Here is a 17,938-nt window from a genome sequence, read left to right as displayed (position 1 = left end):
GCCCTTCAAATTGTTCCCAAGAAAACACTGGTAATCAGTAAAGTCCAACCACTAAAAGGCGTGTGTTACTCGTGAAGTGCGCTGTTACGTTGAAGGACAGCTGAATGCCACGTTACGTCCATTTTGCAGGCGATCTTCTGGTAGAATCTCAAGGAAAATTCATTTCGGTGAACCAGCCCAGAGCTTTCGGCTGCTGTCCAAGAGGAAAGGTCACCGTGTGTTTACCTGGCACAGACAGCTGACGCAGAAAGTTGAGCGTTAAATGGCCACGTGCAAATATTTAAAAGAAAACCTCAGGCCTCCTGTTAAATTTCAGAATGCGTGCAAAAATCTTTTCATAAGAGAGACACACAGATTTCACCACTTTTCTGGGCTCGTTTTTCAGCTCATCTATAAAATCTCTCCTGTAAGAGTTGCCACCCATGCGGGCCTCCTTGTGGCCCAGGTTACGGTTCCAAAGCAGAGGGGGGTACGGCACAGCACCGCGTACCATGCCTGCTTGGCAATGCCAGGTGGAGTAAGAGCCACGTAGTCGGCTGTGCAGCAGGAGGTGATTGCTGCTCCTCCCTGAGCTAACTTAAAAAACCCTGTTTTTTCCAAAGTCACTTAAGCAGTCATCAGAGTTCAGTTTAGACTAGTTCTTTTCAGCATTTAATTCCTCAGCTCACAGGGGCTGCAGTGGGAAGCCCAGAGAACTTCATGGAAAGCCCGGAAAACTTCATGGAAAGCAGGACTGGGGTCTTGCACGTGTTTAGCTGGGGACTGCTGCCCAAAGCAGTTTGTTCTGTTGTGGGGGTCATCTTGCCTATTTCTATAGCAGCTGTTGCAATGTGAATCTATATAAAAGTAACCTGAAATTGCATACAGCTTACCATGGTAGTGAGGGCTGTAAACTGCAGCCACTGTGAGTGGTTCTGCAGTGGGGAAGATGCTCCTGTGTGGGCTTGAGGAGTCCCAAGTGTTATAGCCAGCCTTTTTCATGTATCACAGCCCTCCTCCTAGTTAAAGATCCTGCACTTGTTTTTCATTTCTGCCATAAACTTGATCTGATGTAGGACAAGTTACACTCTTTTATGAAATAGGAACAATACCAACTTGGGGTTTTTTTCATTTATACTGTAAGTGGTTTAGTGCTTCCTGATGTTGTTTATATTTTTGGCTCCTGGTCTCAGCTAAGGTTTCTTGCTGCTCTTGTGATGTAAAGATCATAAAGCAGGAGTTGTTTCAGGAGATTTGAAGGAGTTCTTCATGCTTAGGGAAGGGAGGTTGTTTGGGATTATTGAAAAGAGCGAAGCTGAGTTGGGTAAGAAGGAGAGAACAGTTAGGAAAATGTGTTGCAAACACTGAGGAGGAGGATAATTGTCTATACTAAGGGGAAGTAATTTGCTGTTTTGTTTTTTTTTTAAACTTCTCTTTGATTCCTGTGGTTAATCTAAGTGCACTCTTTGTTTGGACAGGAGCGCGTTCAAAAGACATTTCCTCATCCAATAGACAAGTGGGCGATTGCTGATGCGCAGTCTGCTATAGAGAAACGAAAAAGAAGAAACCCTCTCCTGCTACCTGTGGACAAAATACATCCTTTATTAAAGGTACTTAAACCAAGAACCTGATGACTGCTACTTCTGCCCACCACACACGCCCAGCTGTATTATGCCCTCCAGCATAACCTTTAAAGCATTTCAATTTGTGTGAAATTAGGAAAGTTTCTCATATTGGCTGAAAGGGTAAAGAGTTACCACAGAACAGGGTGAATATATTGTGTAATAAAAGTAGATCCCTAAATTCATCATGTTCTAAACATTAGTGTGTTAATGTATTACTCTACTTTGAAATATGACTAGTTAGTTTTTAACGTAAATAAAATGCAAACAAACTCACATACCTTACCTACTTCAGCAGCACTGTTTTGACACCTTTATTTGCTTGAAAATGCTGCAGAAGCCAAAATACGAGAAGGGAAAACAAGCAGATCCTGTTCCTTGTGTACTGTTGACTAAGATGTGTATCAATGTCCTTTCAGTTACTGTTGAATGTCACTGATGCCTTGGTTTTAAAATCAATAGATCTGCAAAGGTGTAACAAAAGACCAAATACAGACTTTATTGTTGGTGGGTTTTGAGGAGGAGACTGGCCATCTCAGTTCTTAGATGTCATGTTACTTATAGTAGGTATAGAGCTCCTTGCTTACAGTCAGGATGTGGTGTCACACAGTAAGCATGTATTCATGCTGTGCCCCTGTAGAGTTGTTGGGTTTTTTTTGTTTTAATGATAAAACAGTACTCTGATTTTTAGATCAGTGTTTAATCACTTTTAGATCAGTGCTGGATCAATAGATTCAGGCTGGTTCAGACACTGCTCTTTTTTGGTATTTCTTTTTTCTATTTATTTTGGTTTTCGTTCACAGCTTAAAAAATGCTTTTCTCCAGTGGTGGCATTGTTGCACCAGAGTTTCCAGCTGCATTGAAGCATAAGCAGAAATTAAAGCACTTTTTCAGGTGTAGTCACTGTGTTCTTATATACAATGTCTCAGTTTGTGACAGTTAATGAGAGGGGAAGAAATGTTAAGAAAAACGGCATTAAGTAAAATCTTCCTAGACAACTCTGGCTTTCTTTTATGAAGCCTGGTTTATAAATGTGTGGACATAGGCACAGAATCTGGTTTTTAGAAGATGCATCAAAATATGGTAAGAACAAGACTACCTTATACAAATGCATGAACTTAGCTGTACTTATTCCTGACCATCCTGTCACAGATAAGAGGCCGTGTGGTACACTCTCTGCAGAACATGGAGCATGTGTCACAAGAAGAACGTGCAACATTCATCCTGGTTTTTCTCTGTTCAGGCTTTGATTGTTAAATTATTATTTTATGTAATACAAGATGCAGATAGCTTAGCAAAGGATGGACTAAAATGGATCACAGTACATAACAGGTTGAACATACAGTCTGTAGTTTCATGAAGACAACTTTTTTCATCAAGAACAATTCAAAATAAAGCATACTTTTTTCTGAAGAGTCCAGATTAGGGCCAGAGTTCTGCAATAAGCATACATATAGACTAAAATTTAAGTACAAGAGTGGTTCCAGTGAAGTCCCTTCATTGAAGGAACTCTATTTTTAGGACCGTCATTTTTAGAGGAAGGATTATTGAAAGTTCTATAGCTTTTCATCTGTCAGTATGTGGCAAAATAGCACAAGGAAGTATTTGCAAGCATTTCCTTTGAGGCGGCTGATCAAATTTCCATTTGATGCCCTTTGCCCTGCCTATTAACATTACTGTAAATTATCAACACAAACAAGATCAATTTCAGTAGAAAACTCAATGTGTTAGTTGTCATTCCGAATGAATTCCTGGAATAAATAGCATTTTTTTCTCTTGTTTTCAATTTGCAGGAGGTCCTAGGTTATAAGGTAGATTACCATGTCTCTCTGTATATTGTGGCTGTCTTAGAATACATCTCAGCTGATATTTTAAAGCTGGCTGGAAACTATGTTTTCAATATACGACACTTTGAGATCTCCCAGCAGGACATAAAAGTATCAATGTGTGCTGATAAGGTAAGGAGTTGGGATTAAAATAGTCTTTTGGACAAAGGTAGATAGGTAGATACTAGAGGTGATTTTTTTTTTTTTTTTTTTTTTTAGAAGATATACCCAAAGTAGGATAGGAGAGGAGAGAAGGGTCATATTCATATGCAGAAGTTTCTCTCCTTATTCATGCCAGACCTGTCACAGTAAAGACTTAAATTTAAGTTAAGCCTGTTAAGTTTTGGAACAGTAATAGCTTATACAGAACAATGCAAGGACAGAAAATGATGTTGTCCTTTATTTCTCAGCTGTGTTACTGTCCTCCTGATGATGCTTTCTTTCTTTATAATACAGAAAAGACGTTTAGTTTTCATGCTCATAAAAATGAGAAACATTTTTGTTTAATTTTATCTTTATCAGGAGGGTTTTGTCAAAGGCTTATGCAAGATGCCTTGTTTTCAAAGTTGGTTCTGCATGAATTGTAACTTGTTTTCTAGGTCGTACTAACTTATAAAGGGGAAAATGGCTTTGGCAACTGATCCAGCCTGCTGCTGCCAAAGTTTAAATATTACTCCCTTGTGAAAGTGATCACAGAAAGTATTGTATTAAAAACTCAAAGGATTTCTCTGAACACATTGAAATAGCTGAGCTTGAGCCAAGTGTAAAAATCAGGCTTGCATGTAATTTTTTAAATTTCTTTGCTAGGTTTTGATGGATATGTTTGATCAGGATGACATTGGTTTGGTTTCTCTCTGTGAAGACGAACCCTCTTCTTCTGGGGAACTCAATTACTATGACCTAGTGAGAAACGAAATTGCAGAAGAAAGGCAATATCTGCGGGAGTTGAATCTGATAATAAAAGTATTTCGGGAAGCTTTCCTATCAAACAGAAAATTGTTCACACCTAATGTAAGTCCTTTAATAGCTTATTGATGTGTAATGCTAGTTGCTCCATTAGCAGCCGTAACATATCAATTTTACATTAACTGTGTTGGAGGTAAAATTAAATTTGATTTATTGTATGTCAGTGCATAATGAGTGTTGACTGTATATGAAATAAAATGGAGGAATTGCCATTAATAGTACGAAGAGTGCTGCTTTCAGAGTGAAGCTTAATGGACATGATTCCCTGACGGATGCCGGCAATAGCCAGAGTCCTTTGCTCATGTAGGTAATAGTTACACTTCTGCTTAACACAAAAATTAACAGTTATCTAGCAGCATGTACAGTGAGTGCAGATGAATGCTTGAATTGACATTTGAAGGCTACCCCAGGGCACCCCTATCTGCAGAAACAACAAGTAAACCAGCCCTTGGCTCTGGATTCTCTAGCGTGTGACTGACTGTGAAGGGAATCTCTATTTGATGAATGATTGAAGTATTTGATTGAAATTTGTGTGGCAAATTCTGTTTTCAGGATGCTGGAGTCTAAAAAGAAAGCACAGATCTTGTAAGAGAAGAAGTAATAATGAGAGATCAGTGCATCCTTCCTGTGGGAGGAAGGAGAAGGGAACTGGGCCAGCAGAACCTGAACTGGGATTTTTACATGATACCAGCAGGTTAAAAAGAGAGGCAGTGGGAGACAGTCCCATTACAGCTGGGTGTGGAGGTTCGTCAGTAGCTGGTAGGATATTGGAGAGTTGTGCAATTGTGGGGACAGAATTCAGACGAAGATGATGGGAGAAGGGAGCGATATTCTGGAGCTGAGGAATATTCTTCTGTTATATGGGAATTGGTATGAGAAATTTTGCGATTGCTTGTTCCCACGAAGAGATTGCCATGGTCTTGGCGCTGGCAGGAGGTCAAGACCCAAGGTTGGGGCAGCGAAGGCTTCCGAGAAGTGTGTTTCAGAGGGGTCAGAAGAAGAATGCAGGTCATTGGAAGGGGCTGCCTAGTTGGGTGTGTTTGCCGTGTGTGGATTTGAAAAATCTAAAAGTAGAATTTGGAAAAGGAAGCTGCCGATTTCTCCTTTGTACCCAGGTAGTATTCTGCTAAGGCAGCCAAGTAGCTGCTTAAGTTTTACCTGCGGTTTAGAGGATCTGACCTTGGAGCTGCTTTAAATTGCCTCCTTCCTGTTGTGTTCTGAGAGACAAGAATCAGCAGAGGGGAAAATAACAGCTGTGAGTTGTGGCTGAAAAGGCCAGCCATTTCTGTCCAAAGCACTGAACAGCCTGTACCGGGACTGCTGCTGCTCCGGACTGGAAGGATGGTGTGCTTTCTTTTGTCGGGGTGAGAATTGTGCAAGGCTGGATGTGCCCAGGCAAGCCTGCAGGGCTGGGAAGACCATGTAACTTAACTTTCTTCCTAGCTTTTTGTTGGCTCCTCTCCACTTACCTCTTGGTTCAGACATCACAAAAAATGCTCTGATATTTACATAAGCAAAATAAATTATTCTGAACAGTACTAAGATAAGTTTTATGTTTACAGGATATTGATGTGATATTTAGCAACATTTCGGATATTCATGAGCTGACAGTGAAGCTTTTAGGGTTGATTGAGGATACTGTTGAAATGACTGATGAAAGTAGTCCTCATCCTCTGGCTGGCAGCTGCTTTGAGGATCTTGCAGAGGTATGGTGTTTTGTTGGTTTGGGAGGGGATTTTTTGGGTGTTTTTGGTGTTTTTTTTTTTTTTTTTTTTGATTGTTTTATTTTCTTAGTAAACTTTTGGTGATGACTCTGATATCTCCGATAAATTTGAAGTTGTAAAATGTCCTTTCAATAAGCTCTGAACAGAGATCTTCCCTATCTGTTCTTTAGTAGGTTAAGCTAAAGTATTTTTTCTACCTGTCACAGAAACTGTATCAAGCAGGTAAGCACAAAACTAAAAGCTTATTTCAGAGTGGAAATTAATTGCTATGATCCTGTAGGGATGTGGATTTGAAAAGGAACTACATGGGATTGCTTACTGAAACAAAGTGGTGCTTTCATTTTTGTAGGCACTGGTGTTAGACCCAGGGCTACCCAAAAATCATAGCAGCTGGATGTAGATCTGCAAGACGAGTGACTTGCATAACTCTGGACAGTGAGCTAACTCAAACAAAATGTGTTCTTAATTCAGGCAAATGCATTGTTGTACATCTGGAATGGGCAATGTCTCTGCAAAGCAATGACTCTGGGAAGGAATGCAGTATCAAAACAGCCATGCAACTGAAGAGAAACTTACTGTTCAGTATTGTAGCAAAAGTGCTATCGATACCCATTGACCTATAAAATAGATACTGAAGAGTAGGAATAAGGGAAGACACTGCATGCGGATTTGCCGTGGCTCGTACTGGAACATTATTAACAATTATTTTGGCAGGTTTTTTTTTTTTAACGGGCATTGAAATACTAGAAGGGCTACAGAAGAGAGTCACAAAACTGAAGTTTTTGAGAAAGTGCTTTACAGTGAGACAGAGCTCAGTTTAGTCAAAACGGGATAGGTATATAGGTACCTTCATGACCTGAAAATAGAGTAGAAAATGACTCTGGAATTCAGCAGAGGGTTGCACAGCAATAAAAGCAGTATCTGAAAGGCAGGAGGACAGTTCAGCTTGGAAACGTACCACACCTCTCTAACTGTCAGTGGAGCTAACTCTTGGAACAAATTACAAAGGTAGGTGTGGAGTTTTTGCTGTCTTTGGACATGCTAAATGGAGTCTGCTTTTTCTTGAGAGGGGTATTGAACCCAGTTTTTCTGAACCAAAATGTAAACCGTATTGACCGTATGGCAGAGGAAGTCAAATGAGATGTTCTGGCCCAAGAGAGAATAGCTTGGATGAACCGCATGGTGAATGTGAAGTTTATGGGTTTTATCTTAAAATTACGATGTTTATAAAGAAAATGACAACCCATAAAACTTCCATTTCACTTTTACATATGTTCAGTTTTTAAAATCTGAGGACTGCATGAACACAGCAGTACCATTTGGAAAATGATTACATTTTTGTGTGTGTGAAGAATATGGGTCCTTCAGCCCATGTGCCACTCTTACGAATATACTGTAAAGATAAAGTTTTCCTGGCATTATTTCAATAAACCACTCATGTGATGTATCAGTAGGAAAGTCCAGTTGACAAGGTGTTAGCTCTTAAGTTGTTAAAGCATAATTGCTTATATAATGATAAGGAGAAGCATTTGAACAATGAAACAAAGTAAACAGCTGTTATATTAAAATTGAAAAAAGACTTAACATTTGAAATAGTACAGCACTATCCTGGAAAACATATCTATGTCAGTTTATTGCAAAAGCTACTCTTAGGCACCCTGTGCTTTAAAGGAAACAAATCCTTTTCAATGTGTAAAAATCTCACCTGATTTTCATTAACTGAAAAACTTAAATAGGAAATGAAGAACAGATTATTCTTCAAACCTTTTTATGTAGGTAGTAAGTTTGAATTTAATAATTCCGTTAAGGAGGTCTTGCTCTGTATTAACTAGGCTGTTCATTTGATCATCTCACATGTTGAGATCATCTTTCTGTGAGTATTTGCAACAGGGATCATTAAAAGAGAGATAGGAAAGTGAAGTTTTGCTCTGCCTATCTTACTGCCAGGCTTGTTCACTTAGTGTTTCCATTATAAAGGTCCTTCAACTTATTTGGAAGGATAATTGGAAACAAACAACCCTTGCAAGCTGGGGTCTTCCTGCTCTGTCTGTTTTTCTGCATCAGTTCTCTGGAAGGTTTAAACATAAATATTGTCGTGCTTTTGAGATAAGGAAGTACAGGGAAAACAGAACATTTTTTTCCTGGTGTGGAGGAAATTCAAGAACTTGATGCCTTACACATATGAGCAAGAGATGGATATTTGTTAATCTGCTGGTAAAAAAATTTTTACTTGGCGGTAACTTTTACAATTCTAACTACTGCAATGTGTTTTAATGATTGCCTGAGATAATCTCTTTAGTGATGCTGAGCTAGTGGTGGGAGAACCTCAGAACCGAGGGCAGAGGGTCTCTGTGCTACTTTGAAGTGGTCTTCAGAAGGCAGCTAATAAAGCAAGGTTATTATCAGTAGGTTGTAAATTTGTTATGCTGGTATTTGCGTTTCCATAGGAGAAGTTTTAGGTATCCACAAAGCAAAAAAGGTGGAAACCAGCGTGCTACAGCAAAAGGGGCTGAAACGTATAAACACCAATCCGGAACTGTATGCTGCATTAAGATAATTTATATGGGCATCAAGTTAATGTCTCCATGTTTCAGTAACTTTTGCAACATTGCAAGTGTAAGCCCCCTCTCCCCCCTTTTTTTATTAGTCTCGTGGGGAAGATACCTAATGCAGTTAGTTTCTATCTTGCGTTCAAAAAAACAAAACCAAAAATTCAAAATACTGATTAAAGTCTGAGTGGAAGAAACTGAAAACACTTCTGAAATGGAGTGAAAAGTTTAAAAAGACAGTGCAGAATAAATATGTATTGGTCTGGCTCCCCCAGTAGATTTGTATGCAAGATTACATTTTGAGTAGCAGTTCCAGCTCTGTGCTCTGCTTGTGTCCTGTGGAGCGGTGGACCGAGCCGGTGGAGCAGCTGCAGCCATCAGCCCATTCGTACTTATTACCTCTGGATGCAGCTGAACCCACACCCCATGGCTGACTTACTGCTTCTGCAGAGGTTTATGTTCATTTTTTTCGTGACTAATATGGCAAACACAAACGCTATATGCAGTATTATTGTCCCCTGTCTTTAATTTGGATGCTGTAAAATAAGACCCCTCTATGGTATGCTTGCAGGTAGTGGGTAGGTGTGGAGTAAATGAAAAAAAAAAAAACCAAAAACAAAACAAAAAGAACAACCAGGCTGTAAACTGGATTCATATTCTGCTTAAGGAAACCAGCCTGTTCAGCTAGAGAGTGTCTAATCATTTCTCTTCAGCTGCTGCTGCTGAAGTGCCAAACCTTCCCCCCCTTTCGTCCCCCCTCTGAGATACAATCTAATGCGAATGGACAGCGATGATTAGAACTTGATGAGGAGAGTTGAGAGTGATGATTACAATTTGCATGTGAAAAGAGCATGCATTCTGTGCCTCTCTTCCCCACAAAGAGTTTAATTGCAGCTGCCCCATGAGTAAGGTAAGAAATCCCCTGGACCCCCTGCAAATGGAAGACTTGAGACTTCACCTGAATGTTCAAACGAGCCTTTGTGGTGTTTGGTACTCCCCAATCCTGCAGCCTGTAGTCTGACAAGCACTTCTGCATTAAGGTGAAAAGAGGTATGAGCTTATTCCGGGCATCGTGCCATCAGCACCGGATAACCCGGTGATTCATGAGTGATTCAGCCCAATGAATCTGCAGAGACTGGGGAACAGCCTGGCAGGCTTTGGAGCAGGTGATCTATGAGCAGTCATAAATTATTCCTGCAGAGATTCATGTACAGTCAGGTTTTCATCCCGTCCTGCTGTAGCTGATATTATGGAATCACAGCCAGATACTTTGTCCAGAGCCATAATTTTTGCACCTGAAACCCTTGGTGTCATTAGAGCACTTCCCTCTCAGACTCTTTTCAGACTAGCTGCTTTCTCCCAGAGATATTTTCCCAGCCTTCCAACACAGCCAGAGAAGTGAGCAGAAGTCCAGTGCTTATGACTGACCATTCTTACGTGATGTACCCTGAAATGGTGGTGGTACAACAATGCCTCCTTGTGACAGTCTCCAAAGTTCATCTTTACCTGCACTTCTTTCTGAAGTGTCACTCTTTATTGACAGAGAGGAGTCAAATTGCCATTCTGTGTGAAATGTGGGTGGGCCGAAAGCAGAAACTTCTCTTGGTTCCCACTGATTCAGTAAAACAGATTTTGTTTTAGTGATAAGTATGGTGAGGTTGAGGAATGCTGAGAAAATGTTGTGTGCTTTTAAAATTTGGAAGTGAAGAAGGGTTGTGGTTTACTGAATATTTGTTTTGCAAAATCCATCTTTTTCTTGAAAAGTTCCACTTGTGTATCAGCTTATTAAAGGAATTAATTGTACCAGCTAGGACAGAAATATCTTGCCTCCTTCATGTATGTATATAATTCTCTGTTCTTATTTAGGAGCAAGCCTTTGATCCATATGAAACCTTGTCCCAGGATATTCTCTCTCCACAATTTCATGAGCATTTTAATAACTTAATGGCAAAACCTGCTGTTGCTCTCCACTTTCAGGTGAGTGCAAATGAGAAATACTGAACTGCTTTAGTTCTTGTATTTCAAAGGTTTGAATTTTTTCAGTAATTCTTTACTTCCTACTGAGGAAGAAATCCTCTAGATTCTGACCTTTCCTCAGTGTAAGATGTGTGGACTCTGCCTCTTCCTGAAAAACTAGACATAGCTCTGACCCATCCATGAGTCTTTTGTAGGTTTTTTTTGTCCTCATCAGACTCTATTGCTTGAGAATAGAGGGTGACTTCTCATACCTGCCACTTCTATTTCTGGTTTGCCTTTTAACACCAAACACAGGCACCCAGGCACAGTATTTTCATTTTCTTCTATACATATCCCAGGCCCCCTTGTTCAGCACTGAGGCTGGGAATGGCAGTTTTTCTTGAATCATTTCTTTAATAGGACTATCCAGCAAGATCGTCTGTAATATTTTTATTTTTTTATTACTTCCTTCTGCCAACGTGGCAGTTGTATTAAAGACTATTGTTCAGAAGACGGAGCTTGTGTTTAGAAATGCACTTAGAGAAGCTGCTGAGTAAGTGTTTGGTCAGTGGTGCTCCCAGCTAAACCCATTGTAGTAGTGCTTAGTTTGTACGGTTCACTGGGGCCCATGTCTGCAAGCTGAGATTCCTCTGAGCCGTTCCTTCAGGGTGAGTGGTGTTTCCTCTTCAGCTCTGAGTGCTTGGTAAGCTGGATCATCTCACTCTTAAATACTACTTCGTAAATAAAATAAGGCCCTTTGCCTACCTCCCTAGCAAATTTAAAGCCCAAAGCCCTATTCCATGTTAAATTGGTAATCAAGTTATTTGACAGTGCATCTGGCCTCCTTTCTGACTCTACTCACCATAGAAAGGTTTGGGCTTTCCTAGGGATGTTCCTTCACATTTCTCCAAGCTGTGGAGCGAAGGCGGAGGTCCGAGCTCTGGGCCGTGGGACGTATATGAGCTGTCTCTGGCAATTGCAGAGAGATGCAGCCAGAAGTCTTAAACAGGGGGGAGAGGTCATTTCCAAAAAGGAGATCAGGTAATTCGGTTTCTGTTCAATAGTTATCTTGATACGGAAGATGGCAGGGATTTCACCGTCCTTTGGAAAACCTCTCCTCATCTTAAAACCTGAATTATTGTGTTAGTCAACTGCTGGGAATGGGAAAAGATTTTGAACTCATTTTCGAAGTCTTAAACTTGTGATTCTCAGTTTCTGAGGGAGAGGAGATACTAATTTCTTAATTTCTTAAGTACTTGATGAGACCTCCATGTTTCTGTGGTGTATTGGATGTAAATTGAAGCACAGCATACATAATTTGAAGAAAAGGACATTAGAGGGAAGTTGGTGACAAGTTTATTAGATTGTATGGGAGTCCTGACTGGTCTTTAACATTCCAGTGTTTTCTTTAAATTCTGCAGCAAACTGTGGTCCAGGGTAAAATGTGTTGTTTTGGAAATGGGTATGAGCCTTTTTCAAAATATATTAAAGCATTTTCTGCATTCTGAGATGTGGCTATTGACTGGGGAATAAGGTGTGCAGCTTAGCCGTAGTCAGTGCATTATTTTTTAGGTGTTGTCACCTTGAACTAATGCTATTAATTGAGTTCTGCAGGCAGTGCTGAAACACAAAGGTGCTAGGGATTGCGATATGAGCACCTCTACGTCAATTAAAAGATGCTTATAAAATGACTTGTAGGTAACTTGGTCCTCTAGCTTCTTAAATTTGATTTGCTACTTCTGGCAAAAATATGGACCATCCAACTTGTTACCAATTTAAGGAGGCAGATTGTGCTAGCATTTCTTGGGAGGGTTAGGGGTGTTTTCAGAGCTATGGGTTCACTAGTGAGTATGCATCAAAATCCACCCGAAGCTGTTTGCAAAAGCGTGCTTGCAGTGCCTGGAAGAGGGTGTTTACAGGTTCCGTTTGCTTGATGTCAGACCGTTTAAGTGTCTCTGAATCTTATAGAGTCTCATTGGACAAAAATGTTTTTTCAAACTTTATTGTCTTCCTTACTACTAGATGTAAGCATAGAGTAACGTAGATCAGAAGGGACACCCTGGATGAGTCTAGCACAATCATCTTGCTCAAAGCAGTACTAACTTCAGGCCCTTGTCCAGTACCATTTTGAGTATTTCAGTGCAAGTAACCCTGTTTATTTTTCCTTTTCAGTCTACTGCTGAAGGGTTTAAAGAAGCTGTACGATACGTCCTCCCACGACTCATGCTTATCCCAGTCTATCATTGTTTGCACTACTTTGAGTTACTACAGGTAAATGAAGCCACACTCTTGTTTCCTGCCAAAAACATTTCTTAATGTGGAGAATCTGAGCTTTTAAATAGGTGATTAGATTTTCAATACTGCTTCTGAACACTGAAAGATAGGAAAACATTAATTTGACACCCGTTAGTATATGTCTGAAAAGTAAAATCATGTAAAAGAAAAAAATCTGCAAAAGCATCTGTTGCTCTGATATGAACATTTGAAGTAACTATTTTATTAAATAAACATATATTAAATAAACCTTTATTAAACTTGAGTTCTAATACAGTTAAAAATTTGATATGCAAATCAAATTTCTTCTTTCCTTGACTTCTGAATTTGTTTGTCTGTTCAGAAAAAGCTAGGCATAATGCAGATCAGTATTCTCAGTCTTGGGTCACACTCCAGTTGCAGCACAGCTGATCTTACTTTGGGGGTTAGGGAGGCACTTCCTTTCAGCAGAGTCAGAATAATCTGTTCTTAATGTTCAATCATTTGTCCTGAGCCCTAAATGGAAGAGGTACAGCAAAAAATATCATTTTTCATTGCATACCACACTTTCTGCATATTGAGGAGGAATGAAAATAGGCACTACTATTTTCTTATTTTCTGTCTTCTAAGAAATTACATTGGTGAAATGTCAGGCTTTATGGAATTCTGATTCAGATGATAAAAAGTTATTCCTGTAGGACATACAGGAGGTCCTACCATACAAGTTGTTTAGGTTGGCATCTAGTCTGTATTTATGAGCAATTCTGCCGATTGAGGCATTACTTATTTTAGAACAGCCTGTATTGGTTTGACCACAGATCACTTGGCACATATTTTATTGTGATGTGTGCTAGCAAGGTGGTTAACATCAGTAGATATTTCCCTTGGGTATAACAGCTAAAAGCCAAAAAGTAACTAAGCATGTATCTTTTTGCTTACAAGCAAATGTTTTTGCTGTGAGTTACAAGAAGAGAGGCCAGCAGTCAGCAGAAATTCAACATCTGAGATCTATAATAATCATTCTTCAATAAGAAAAATAATGTTGCTATAGAAAATGCAATTATCTTGAAAAATACTTAGATCAGAGCTTTGTTTAAGTAGTTGAGGATAATGAAAAACAGTTTCTCTTTGCCCCATTGTGTTGGGAAAGTTTGTAATGCTTATAAGGGTAAGTGAATTATTAACTAACTGGGATATACTTAAATTAAACAGGTGAAATATCCTGTGGCTATAGCTGACATTTTGAAATGGCAACAGAAATTACACTTTTAAATTCCCAGTGTAAAAAGTGATACTAGCAGTGTTATACAAGTGCGTTATATAGTCTTCCTTTGTATTTCAAAGGATTTAATTGTATGAAGAAAGAAAAGGAAACTTTGCAACGTAGAACTTACGTATAATACAATATAAAATTTTCTCAGAAGAATCTCAAGCCAAAAAATAGCAATCGTTTTAAGACCAGGTCTGTAGTTAATATCTGGCACGTTGTTGTTGTTTGGTTGGTTGGTTTTTTTTAAGTTTAGTGTTGTTTTCATTATGTCTACTGTGATTTTTTTTTTTACATATCCTGATTTAGATAAGTAAATAGAAGCATGATTTATTTTGACCCATGAATCACACATCTCCAATGTATGGATTACCAATATTTAGTGGTCTCAATAAATTTTAAATCTTTAAGCATTTCTAGTGATAGTCGGTTTAGAAAACAGTTAACAAAGCTGGAAAAAAAACCCCAACCAAAACAACCCTAAGGGTCAGTGAACTTTTCTCTAGATGACTGTTCTCTATTGAGAACAGAAACTTTACATTGCCATAGTTTTAATATTTGCCTTCATAAAGCTTATGTTTCTATAAGGACATCTTCCAAAAGAAAATAAACTGATCAAAGAACTAAAGGATGACAGCAAAAGCATGGCATGGTTCTGCCAGCCTTGCTGTGAAGTGAGCACTGATAGCTTTGCAGATAATGTCTCTCTTACAAAATACTGTAACTTCCGTAAGGGTCAATTGCGTATGATAATTCTCTGGAACTTCTTAAAATGTTCTTCTTTCATGTTTAAAAGACGTAATTGGATTAGTGACCTGTACCATGCTGAAGGTCAGGCTAATTAATGACCCATTGTGTCTTAAAGCTGGGAAATGGAGTGCATCAGTATGAAATCAAAGAATGAAATCATATGGTGCAGCTTTGGGAGAATCTAAACAATTTAACTGATTTTACAAGCTGTGTAGTGTTTGTCTGCTTTTTAGGGAAACATTAACATATATGCCTTATTGAGTAGAGTTCTGTGTGTTTTCAAAACTTAAGATTAAATGCATTGCATGCAAACGTGGTAGCTTTTTCTTCAGTGACAGGAAAGGGTGGCTACTATTTATGTTTTAAACCATGGCACAGAGAAGAGAATTTGGTTTTGATAGCCTGTTTTAAATCTGTAATGCTGCAGGAGTTTTCTGTCTTGTCTCTTGGGGGCTCTGAGTCTGCTCATAACTCCTGTTAGTATTGATGGGATCAGGTTATACATGCACATTCTTAAATGTCCTCATATCTTTGAAGACAAAGTCTGGCAGATAGTGCAAAAATATTGTTTCTTCTGTTTGTTTTTAACTTGGATAATACAGCTGGATGCTGCATAAAAGATAATATTAGGCCATGCCTTTTTTTAACTAGGGAATTTTAGCAGCGAAAATGATTAGATTTGACCTTTATCCATAGTGTACAAGATTTCTGAATAGAATTAGAATTCAGCTGCAGAGGCTGATGCTTGGCTATCTTGAATCTTTCTAACTTTGCAAGCATGGAGCAGAGCAGAAATCTTAAATACCACTCTGTAGTGAATAATGGTAAATACAGAGTCTTTTGTTGTGATCGCTGCAGGTTTAAAATTTGAATTTTATGTTGCAATTTGAAAACATCCTAAATTTACTGCAGTGATTTTTAAAAAGCAGAGTGTTTTGGGGGATAGAGAAAGTATTTATTCAACAATGTTAGTATGTTACAAACTGTTGCTACCGCATCTCTGTTACCATTGTATTTGTCTCTAGGAACCTTGGTTGAAAAAGACCTAGAAAAATGGAAGCAGAAAAGCAACAGAATACTCATATTTTCATGGCTTCAGTAGGGAGAGAAGCTAAGATTGAGACTGTTACTCCTAAAGAAAGTTACCAAAAAAACCCTACTGAATTGGGAGGTAAATAAAATAATGAATGATTTACAGAAAAGCAGGCCTCGATGTTTGCTATTTTGCAAAATAGCAAAACTAAAATGAATGAATTTAAAGTGTGAAAAGCTTGAAAATTCTTTCAAATTGTAGAACTTTTCTTTTTGGTGCAAAAACTTGTTTGTGCAGCCTCTGATGCAGGATCTGTGTCAGAGACTCCTTTTTGCCTAAGCAAGAGGCATAAGGGCTGGATGTCAGTTTGGAGATCCCCATGTTGAATTTGTTTGGTTTGGCAGCTTTTTGTTCACAGCCATATAGAGGTCACCAGGAGATAGACTTTGAGCACCTTGAGCCAGAGGGCAGGCCCTGATGACCCTTTAATGTTGATTGCTTGTTCAAGTATTGACAGAAAATGAACCTGCTGTAGGTTGTTTCAGGATGAATGATGATAGCAAAGGTTGAAGGAATTCACACTAAAGAAATAAAACTATCTTGAAGGAAAAAGTAGTGGTAGTGATCAAAAGTTGTTAGCTCTTGCAAACAGGTAACCCAGATGGATCCTGCTTTAATTGATTATCAGAGTATTTGGGTTTAAAACACTCTGCTTGGCATTTCCAAGCATGAATGCTCTACATGCTGGCATTGTAGAGGAGAGCTTAATGTTTCATCAGACTTTCAAGCTCCAGGTATGCTTTCATAAATGTGTCAGAGGTCTAGGAAACGTTATTCTTTGAATGCAGTGCAAAGAACGCAAGGGGTCATATAATCCATCCGAATCCTGAGCAAGATGCCAGTTAAGTGTATCATTAAAATCCTGAAGGTAAGCAGAGGTCTGTTCAAGTCTCTGTTCAAGTCCAAGGCTTTCCTGTATTGAATAGAGAGTATATCCTTCCTTCTCATGTGACTTGCAGACACAAGATTATCCCTAATTCTTGCATGTGACTTGCTGTGTTGTTATCAAGCAACCCAAAACATATGAAATTCAGCCTTTTAATCTTTCCCACTGTTAGCTAATGATTGACTGACAGAGAAGCCCCAGTCAGTATTCTACAGAATCACTGTGGTATAATTTAAGTGAACAGTGTTCTTCATTACTATTTTCTGACAATTTTCTGTACAGTATATTGAATAGTTCATTTTGTCAGCTTATCATCACTGGTATTTTAAATACAGGAACCCCTTTTCCCTTTTCTAAAGACTTACGTATTTTCTGTGTCTAGCAAGCATGTTACACTTTTGCATCTGCTGTTTAATCAGAAAGATGCTTGTTAAGAACTGGTATTTGGAAAAGTAGATGTTAGTCCAGCGGTTACAGAGAATGAGATATGCTTCAGGTGCTCTGCCTGATCTTCAGGAATCTATGCATTAAGGTGTAGAAATAGATTAGATTACTTCCAAATGTGTGTATATATATTTTTTTTCTTTCTTAAGACAAAAAAAGCAAAACATGCCACTTGATGTCTGTTAACTGCCAAACACAGCTCCCTTTGGAAAGGTGATGCAAGAAATTGTGCTCAGGACATGTGAGGAGAAAGAGTATTTTATCAGACCCGATAGCTTTTCCCACCTTTAGGATTTTGCACTTGTCATCTTTTCACACTATATTTATGTTCTTTGCCTTTCTGTGGCTGATAGTAAGGAAAAGAAGGGTGTCCACAGAGGTAGACATCTTATTTTTCCCTTCCCTGTACTGTTCCTCAGCTCATAAACTTCCCAAAAATTTTTGGCCATGAAACTTTCGTTTCTCTGTTATGCAAGATGGAGGTTGTTTGGGCATGTGAAAAATAAAAATTTTAGGAATTTAAATTACATGAAAAGAGTGGCCCAATCTGGTCAAATCCTGTTCTCTCAATTACTTTTAGAGGAAGCTACATATCCTTGCTGAGGGAGCATAGTGGGGAAAGG

General features: G+C 38.9%; 1 protein-coding gene across 2 annotated transcripts in view; it reads left to right on the top strand.

Annotated features, from left to right (window-relative positions):
* SOS2 (SOS Ras/Rho guanine nucleotide exchange factor 2) overlaps positions 1-17,938 on the top strand; it is a 55,991-nt gene that overhangs the window by 15,387 nt on the left and 22,666 nt on the right. Inside the window, exons 3-8 of one of the 2 annotated variants that reach the window (XM_075029442.1) lie at positions 1,458-1,589; positions 3,395-3,559; positions 4,235-4,438; positions 5,956-6,099; positions 10,533-10,643; positions 12,795-12,893. In XM_075029442.1, the coding sequence (XP_074885543.1) occupies positions 1,458-1,589; positions 3,395-3,559; positions 4,235-4,438; positions 5,956-6,099; positions 10,533-10,643; positions 12,795-12,893 (855 nt within the window). The remainder of the gene's footprint in view (positions 1-1,457; positions 1,590-3,394; positions 3,560-4,234; positions 4,439-5,955; positions 6,100-10,532; positions 10,644-12,794; positions 12,894-17,938) is intronic. The other variant, XM_075029443.1, reaches the window with a different exon arrangement.

This window comes from Buteo buteo, chromosome 6, assembly GCF_964188355.1.
Source record: "Buteo buteo chromosome 6, bButBut1.hap1.1, whole genome shotgun sequence".
Lineage (NCBI taxonomy): Eukaryota > Metazoa > Chordata > Aves > Accipitriformes > Accipitridae > Buteo > Buteo buteo.
This window is presented reverse-complemented; position numbering and strand designations above follow the sequence as displayed.